Consider the following 9297-nt stretch of genomic DNA (forward strand, 5'->3'; position numbering starts at 1 on the left):
TTTAGATCAAAGCATATTTATGTGTAATGCCGTGTACACACGATCGCACATTCCGACAACAAAATCCATTGTTTTTTTCCGACGGATGTTGGCTCAAACTTGTCTTGCATACACACGGTCACACAAATCTTGTCGGAAATTCTGATTGCCAAAAATGCGGTGACATACAACACGTGCAACGAGCCGAGAAAAATGAAGTTCAATAGCCAGTGTGGCTCTTCTGCTTGATTCCGAGCATTCGTGGAACTTTGTGCGTCGAAATTGTGTACACACGGTTGGAATTTACGACAACAGATTTTGTTGTTGGAAAACTGGAGATCCAGATCTCAAATTTTGTTTGTCGGAAATTCCGACGGAAAATGTCCGATGGAGCCTAAACACGGTCAGAATTTCCGACAACAAGCTCCGATCGAACATTTCCCGTCGGAAAATCAGACCGAGTGTATACAGCATTAGAATGGCCCAGTCAAAGACCAGACCTAAATCCAATTGAGAATTTGTGGTAAGACTTGAAAATTGCTGTTTACAGACGCTCTCCATCTAATCTGACAGAACTTGAGCTATTTTGCAAAGAAGAATGGGTACAAATTTCACTCTCTAGATGTACAAAGCTGGTAGAGATATACCCAAAAAGACTTGCATCTGTAATTGCAACGAAAGGTGGTTCTACAAAGTATTGACTCAGGGGGGGCTGACTACAAATGCACGCCACACTTACTGTTCACATATTTATTTGTAAACAAATTTGAAATCCATTTATCATTTTCCTTCCACTTCACAATTTTGTGCCACTTTGTGTTGGTCTATCACATAAAATCCCAATAAAATACATTTACATTTTTTGGTTGTAACATGACAAAATGTGGAAAATTTCAAGGGGTATGAATAATTTTTCAAGGCACTATACTTTATGGGCTACTTTAGAAGCCAAAGGATTTCTAAGTCTGCCTGGCTGGTCTGATATGCAAACCCCTGCAACACTGTACAGCAAATGATGTGACACTACCACTATCTGCTTCTACCTGTTTCATCTTCCTGCTCATTGAAATCGGACGTATGATGATGATATTTTATTTTCCAACATGTTGGCAGGAAACTGCTAGGATGAAGCAGAAAATAGTGGTATCATATGCAGTGTTGTGCAAATCACAGGACTAAAAATCTTTTGGCAGGTGAAACAGCTCATATATGTGTATTGTAATCCCTTCCACCCTGAAATCTGTATATTAAAATTCCTTTGCATGATGCACCTTGATAATATATATAATAATCCTTATTCCTTTGACAGCTACCAGAGAACAGTTTATATGTTTTCTAGATGTCAGAGTAGCTCCCAATAAATGAAGCATTATGTCAACCATGACACAGTAATCAGATCCAAGTTGAAGCTTACAATCTGCAAAAAATGTGCTTAGCTTGCAGATGCCAGTGCAATCTGTAGATTGTGTGTTTCTGCCTAACACTGTATTTGTTTAATACAATTACAGCATTAAAAAATGTAATGTTTTATATATACAAGGGGTCTTTAAAAAGTTTACGCACTTTTATCCTCTGTGCCCAAAAAGATGTACAAATTCAGGAGCTTTTCTAGCATTCTACATATAGTTTGGAGATCAAATGCTATAGAACTTATATTTCTGCCCATATGAATTCTGCTTGAGTCACTAATCCAAGTATGTCTGTCACAAAATTTTGTAATATTGAGCCCCTATTGATACCTGAGCTGAAAAAATTTCAGGTGATATTGAAGCATCTGTTGCATGCTTTTGTGCATGTAAACTCATATCCTGTGCTGGGGGAGAGGTTTAAGGGAAGGCTGGAGGAGTATTTAAACTAGGATTGAGGGGGGAGGGTGAATTTGAATATATTGGGGCAGACAGGTCAGATGGGTGAGTAATGATGGGTGTAATGAGGAAAGATGGGGGAAAGGCTATGGCAGGGGATAAGAAGATTCCCAGGTTACAGACAACCAAAATTACTTGAAATTATAGTACTATTTCTACTACAAAAATATGCAAAACAAGTGCGAAGTGCAACAGTAATTAGAGTATTTGTTCACAAATGCCATAAGTTTGCCAAGCAAGATAGGTTAGTTGGAGGCATTGATGGTGAACTATGATTTCATTGGTATTGCTGAATCTCAGCTTAATGTTTCACATGACTGGGCTATTAATATTCCTGGCTATGCTCTCTTTTGGAGAGACAGGGGAAAACGGAAAGGTGGTGGTGTCTGTCTCTATGTGAGAAGTGATCTCAAAGCGAGTGTGAAAGAGGACCTAGTTGATGGAGAGTGTAATGAGGCTGAAGCATTATGGGTAGAGCTGCATATGGATGTGCGTACTGCAAAGTTAATCATTGGGGCTTCTTACAGGCCACCCAATGTTAATGAGAAGGCAGAGACTTGGCTCCTTACACAGATAGAAAGGGCTGCAAGGGCTGGGACAGTTATAAAAATGTGGGATTTTAACTACCTGGAGTAATGGCACAGTTAAAGGGCAAAAATGTGTAAACTTATTACAGGACAATTCATGGCACAGTTCATAGAGGCCCTAACTAGGAATGATGCTCTGCTGGACGTGGTAATCTCATACCATGCTGAGCTGATTACTAATGTTCATATAAAGAACATCTTAGTAGCAGTGACTATAACATGATTTCATTTAATGTTAGCTGTAAGCAGGCCTGGACTGGGACAGAAAATAGGCCCGGCATTTTAGAATGTACTGTAATGTAAAGGGGAGATCAGTTGGCCATTTATGCCACACCCCAAATTCAATAGATTTAAATATTTTATGGGTATAAACCCATCACCATGGCAGGATTTTACAACACTACCAAAATTGTGGTTAAAAGTATACAGTTTATTACAAAAATGAATTATATATTAAATTAGTGTTATTAATAGTGTATTAATAGTGTTGTTTTAATATACCGTAATCAATTATTGTAATAAACTGTATACTTTTAATCACAAATTTGGTAGTGGTGTTAAAATCCCGCCATGGTAATGGGTTTTTACCCATAAGATATTTGAATCTAAAGGGGCACTGTTATATAAAGGGGACTGTATTGTAATGATTATAGTGCCCCTTTGCAGTGCAGTCCCCTTTATGTATTTACATTACAGTGCCCCTAGCAATCACAGCCCCCCATCACAGTGCCCCTTGTGATCATGCCCCCCTTTTCTGTGCTATCACTGTGCCCCTTTTTACTCTCTGCTCACTGTGCAGAACTCCAGCTCCCTGCTCCACTACATTAAAGTCCACAGACCCCCCTTACATCAGAGTCCACAGAGCGCCCCTTACATCAGAGTCCACAGAGCACCCCTTACATCAGAGTCCACAGAGCGCCCCTTACATCAGAATCCACAGTTCCGCCCTTACATCACAATCCACAGAGCCCCCCTTAAATCAGAGTCCTCAGAGCTCCCCTTACATCAGAGTCAACAGAGCCCCCCGTACAACCCCCTGTGGACTCTAATGTAAAGGGGAACCCTAATTTAAGGGGGGTTCTGATGTAAAGGGGAACTCTGACGCAAAAGGTGTTCTGGGAACTCTTGATTTAAGGGAGGGCTCTGATGTAAGGGGGAATGCTGTGGACTCTAGTGTAAAAGGGAACTCTAATGTAAAGGGCTCTGCTAACCAAACCCCCCCTTGCATCAGAGTCCGCTGAGCACCCCTTAACCACTTTCCGGCTGCTGGCTGCTGACTTAAAAGTTCTCCCTGGGGATGTGTGGGCGGGGCAGACACAGGAGGAGAGGGGTGGGATAAGGAGCAGATGAGCTCTCTACTCTCCTGTCCGTGTGGAGGGAAGAGGGGGGAACTGTCAACATTGGCTCTAAGGCTCATCTGTGTTTGAGAGAGACACTCAGCTCAACCCTGCAGCCAGCCGGAGGACACACAGGCACAGACGCATAGCGGGAGGTGAGAGGCGGCCACAGTCTATGTTAGCCCTGCTCGGACCGCGGTCGCCGCTCACCCCTCGCCGTGAGGCCTGGTCATCAACAGGCCATGGACCGGGCGGCCCTGGCCCACCGGGCAAATGCTCGGTCTGCCCTATGGCCAGTCTGGGCCTGGCTGTAAGCAACAAACACATACTGGAAATATAAAACACTTTAAGAGAGCAAAATTTCCAAGGCTGAGGGCTGCTCTCCAAGATATGAACTGGGAGGGAATTTTGGTATCAAAGAACACAGAACAGAAATGGGAGTTCTTTAAACCGATTGTATGGAAACACACTGCATAATACATTCCCATGGGCAATACGTTTAAAAAGCTAAAAATAAAAAGGCTAAAAATAAAACCATGTGTCTCCTGGCCAAAATTAAAGCTATTAACAATGAGAGAGCATTTATAAATATAAAAAAATATATAGAAATGAAGGAAAACTATCATCATTTAAAATTAACAAAGAATATAACACAATATTTAAAAAGGAAATTAGGTCCGCAGAAATTCAAAACTAACCTCAGATTGCAAAAGAAAGTGTACAGTATTGTAGGAAAACTGTTAAATGTAAAGTTATGCACTTTGGGGCTAAAAATATGCATGCATCATACATACTAGAGGGAGTACAAATGGGGGAATCCATGGTGGAGAAGGATCTGGGTGTTCTGGCAGATTATACATTTAATAATAGCATGGAATGCCAAGCTGTGGTTTCTAAACCCAGCAAAATACTTTCTTGTATTAAAAGAAACATAGAGTCTTGAGAGAGCGATATAATCTTGCCCCTGTACAAATAATTGGTATAACCTCATCTAGAATATGCAACTCAGTTTTGGGCATCAGTTCCTTAAAAAGAACTGGAGAAAGTGCAGAGAAGGGAAACTAAACTGATAAGAGGTATGGAGAAAGATTAGCTGAACCAAAGGAATTCTCTCTTGACAAGAGGAGATTAAGTGGGGATATGATCAACATGTATAAGTACATAAATGGTCCATATAGTGAACTTGTTGTAGAGTTATTCACTTTAACGTTGACAAGGACAAGGGGGCACTTGAGATTTGAAGAAAAGAAAAGAGATTTGACCTCTAAGTACAGAAAGGCTTCTTCACAATAAGAGCTGTAACTGTAAGTGGAAAAGATGCACCTGGCCAGCTCAGTAGATTGTTTTAAAAAAGGCCTGGATTCTTTCCTAAATGTACAAATTATACCCTCTACCCACTAACTCACTCACTGCCCAAGAGATTGCCAATCACTTCAAAGACAAGATCGATGCAATTCGTGAGGACATCTCCACTGTGCGTACGTCTTCCCCACCCAACATACCTTGCCTAGCAGCACATTCAACACTCTCCTCTTTTGAATTGGCTACTACTGAAGAGGTTACAAAACTTTTTTGGGATGCCCACCTAACCAATTGTCCCTTGGATCCTGTTCCCTCACAACTACTACGGTCACCCTCTTCTTCTATCCTATGCTCCCTCACCCACATCTTCAATCTCTCCCTCTCTAGTGGCATCTTCCCCTCCCCTCTAAAACATGCGCAGATCACTCCCATTCTTAAAAAGCCCTCACTGGACCCTACCAACCTGAACAACTTAAGACCCATCTCATTGCTCCCATTCACCTCCAAACTTCTAGAACGCTTAGTCTACAACTGTCTTAGCTCCTAATAACCTACAGTCTGGCTTTCGCTCGCAGCACTCCACGTAAACTGCCTTACTAAAACTCACTAACGATTTACTAACTGCTAAAACCAACAGCCAGTACTCCATACTCCTACTGCTTGACCTCTCTGCGCCCTTTGATACTGTTGACCACCCGCTCCCTCTCAATAAACTACATTCCCTTGGCCTCCGAGATTCTGCTTCATCCTGGTTCTTTGCCCATTTATCACAGCGCTCCTTCAGTGTCACCTACAATTCTGTCTCCTCCTCTCCATTGCCCCTTTCTGTGGGGGTCCCCCAAGGCTCGGTTCTTGGACCCCTTCTCTTCTCTATCTACACCTCCTCCCTTGGTCACTTAATAACCACCCACAGCTTTCAATACCACTTATACACTGATGACACCCAAATCTATCTGTCTACTCCTCACCTCACTCCTTCAGTCTAATCTCGCATTACTAACTTACTAACTGACATATTAGCATGGATGTCGCACCACTTCCTTAAACTAAATCTCTCTAAAACTGAGCTATTAATATTCCCCCCCACCTGTGCCCCCCTCCATGACTTTTCAATCAACATCAACAATGCAACCATCAGTCCCTCCCCTCATGCCAGGGTACTAGGTGTAATCCTAGACTCTGACTTGTCATTTCAGCCTCAAATCCTATCGTTGTCAAAAGTTTGTAGAATTCACCTCTGTAACATCTCCAAAATTCACCCCTTTTTAACAAATGAAAGCACCAAGCTCCTCATTCACTCCCTTGTTATCGCTCGCCTTGACTATTGCAACTCCCTTCTCATTGGCCTACCTCTCCATAGGCTATCCCCTCTTCAGTCTATCATGAATCCTGCTGCCAGACTTATCCACCTTACCAACCGCTCAGTGTCTGCCAACTCTCTACTCCAATCCCTACACTGGCTCCCAATCACCCAGCAAATTAAATTCAAAATACTAACCACAGCATACAAAGCCATTCACAACTCTGCTCCGAGCTACATCACTAATCTTGTCTCCAAATATCACCCAAATCGACTTCTCCGCTCTTCTCAAGACCTCCTGCTTTCAAGCTCTCTCATCTCCTCCCATGCTCGTCTCCAGGATTTCTCCAGAGCCTCTCCCATCCTCTGGAACTCGCTACCTCCATCTATCTGGCTATCCCCTACTCTTGCTACCTTCAGGCGATCCCTGAAAAATCATCTCTTCAGGAAAGCCTATCAAGTCTCCAACTAATCTCCTACCACTTCCACCAGCTCATTCCCCACAATTACAACCTTTTGTACCACCTGCCCCACCCTATTAGATTGTAAGCTCTTCTGAGCAGGGCCCTCTTAATCCTCTTGTATTTTATTGTATTATAACTGTATTGTCTCCCTTTTATATTGTAAAGCGCTGCGTAAACTGTTGGCGCTATATAAATCCTGTATAATAATAATAATAATAGCTGGATACTAATAATTGTAGATATTAAGACCAGGGGTAGTTTATCCAGGGAATATACGATTACTTCCTGGGGAATCTGGAAAGGAATCTTTTCCCTGCTGGAGCAAAATGGATCATGCTTTGTTTTTTTTTTTTTTATACCTTCCTCTGGATCAACAGTGGATATAGGATTGTGTATATGGAGGTTTTCTATGTGTGCGTGTGTGTTTGTGTGCGCGCTTTTCTATTGGTTGAACTAGATTGGACTTGTGTGTTTTTTTCCAACCAGACAAACTATACAACTATGTACCTATGTTACTGAAATGTTTTGTAAGTGTTTTTTCACATGTATGCAAGCTCACATGTTTTTGTTGCAAATGGAAAGCATTAAACTTGTGACATTATATGTAGGCATCTTCATGTATCTTCTTCTTGGTTTGTGGTGTAGTGTTGTCTTGGGGTGTGACACAGTATGACTCTCAATCTGGGTACACTTGTTTCCCAATGTCCTTCCAGGACCCCTGAATGTTGCATCACACATTTACAGATGTGTCCATTAAAGTACATAGGGCCAAAAATCTACAATAAAGCTCATGTACCTTTTTAAACTTCAAGCAACTGAGTGTAGAGATACAGTATAAAAACCACAATATAAAAGAATGGAATTTCGTATGTTGGACATTGTCACGTATAGGGAAATATGTGTGGACTGGAGCTTTATGCTGTAGTAACTAACCATGTGTTTGTTTTCCTAGGAAATAATGAAGAAGACCCAGAGTTCCCAAAGATCCAATGGCCATCCAAAGACCTTTGTCCAAAGTGCCGGAAGAAACTCCTGGATAAAGAAATTTGGGATGGTCCAAATGTTCTTCGTTTCCTAAAGCAGCGATTTTCTGAGAGCAACATATCCTTTGAATATTTGGAAGATGAGAAGAAGCTATTGAAAAAGCTGAGGGAAGAGACAAGCACGAACACCGTAAGAAAGAAAAGGGAAACAAAAGTTTTGAAAGAAGAACAGGACACAGCAGGCAGAAATTATAATATGGTCCCACCAAATATGGCCCCACCAGGTAAAGCTGAAGAAGAAGGAAATGATGACTCCCTTCCAACAACCAAAGCAAAGCAGATCCTACGTCACAGACCTACCATTATAAAGATGAAGAGCAACACAGCTCTCCAAAGCGATGGAGAGGAGAAGATTTTGGACCTAGATGCCTATGAAAATCATTATTTCCAAGGTAGAACTTTGCAGGACTCCAACTCAAAGCTCCATAAACGTGCTCTCCACCCAAAAACATTGCTGGATCCCAGTGATGCTGAGTTTAATGAAGAAGCAGTAAGGGAAAGATTGCTCAAAAGGGGGATTGACACAAAATATCTTCTTGGGGTGATAGTAAAGGAAGGGGATGGTAACTGGAAAGGACGCTGGGTGAAGATGCTGGAAGTTGGGTTTTCCCGCTTAGACATCAGTTTGTGTATTATTCTTTATTTCCTCACCAGCATGGGCCTCCTTGCTATGTATCTGTACCTTAATGTCAGATCACGATTTTTCCGTCAACGGTGCAGATGTCCACAACCTTGACTCAAATACTACCGTGCATTAATTAGGGTGGCAGACTTGTGGTGTGTCATGTTACAGATGGAACTGTTTCAGATGCAAAAAATTCCTGATTTAACCTGTGGAAGTTCTGTGCTAGCCTAAGACAATCAGTAAAGACAATCAGTAAAGACCAAAACTAAATGCATTGAAGTTGTCTTCCTGTACCGACTTGTGTGTTAACAAAATAAAATAAACCCATTAAAAATAAGTTTTTACAACAAAGGCGATTGTGTGGCTTATGTGATACCCTTAAAGTGATTGTAAAGTCTTGTTAATTTAAAATTGCACAGAGCAGCCCTGAACTTCCTCTTCTTTGGGTCCCCAGCCAGCACTCCTGGCTCCTTTTTTTGGGCACAGCTGGATCAAGATGGGCACAGTGCTGGCTTGAGTGAGGACTCAAGTATGTATAAGGGGGGGTGAGGGGACAATACTAATACTGGAAAATTTTTCTCCTTAATGCAAGGAATGCTTTAAGGTAAAAAATGTTTAGGCTTTGGAACCACTATAGTTTTAAAGGATACAAATCTCAAACCGGAAATCCAAACAGCAAACTTGAATTCTGCTGTCTATAACTTATTTGGAAATATATTAATCAGCTGCAGAACTTTGTTGTATAAGATTCCGGTGGAAATCAGTGGAATTGTTTTGGTAAAAACAAAGGTTGCA

At 41.6% G+C, this 9297-nt stretch overlaps 1 protein-coding gene across 1 annotated transcript in view; it reads left to right on the top strand.

Moving 5' to 3' along the window:
- The window catches only part of QSOX1 (quiescin sulfhydryl oxidase 1), a 91040-nt gene extending 82187 nt beyond the window's left edge, over window positions 1–8853 (top strand). The window contains exon 12 of the mRNA XM_073593331.1: window positions 7787–8853. Within this exon, the coding sequence (XP_073449432.1) occupies window positions 7787–8613 (827 nt within the window). The 3' untranslated portion in view covers window positions 8614–8853. The remainder of the gene's footprint in view (window positions 1–7786) is intronic.
- Window positions 8854–9297: the final 444 nt, after the last annotated feature.

Source organism: Aquarana catesbeiana, linkage group LG07, assembly GCF_042186555.1.
Source record: "Aquarana catesbeiana isolate 2022-GZ linkage group LG07, ASM4218655v1, whole genome shotgun sequence".
Lineage (NCBI taxonomy): Eukaryota > Metazoa > Chordata > Amphibia > Anura > Ranidae > Aquarana > Aquarana catesbeiana.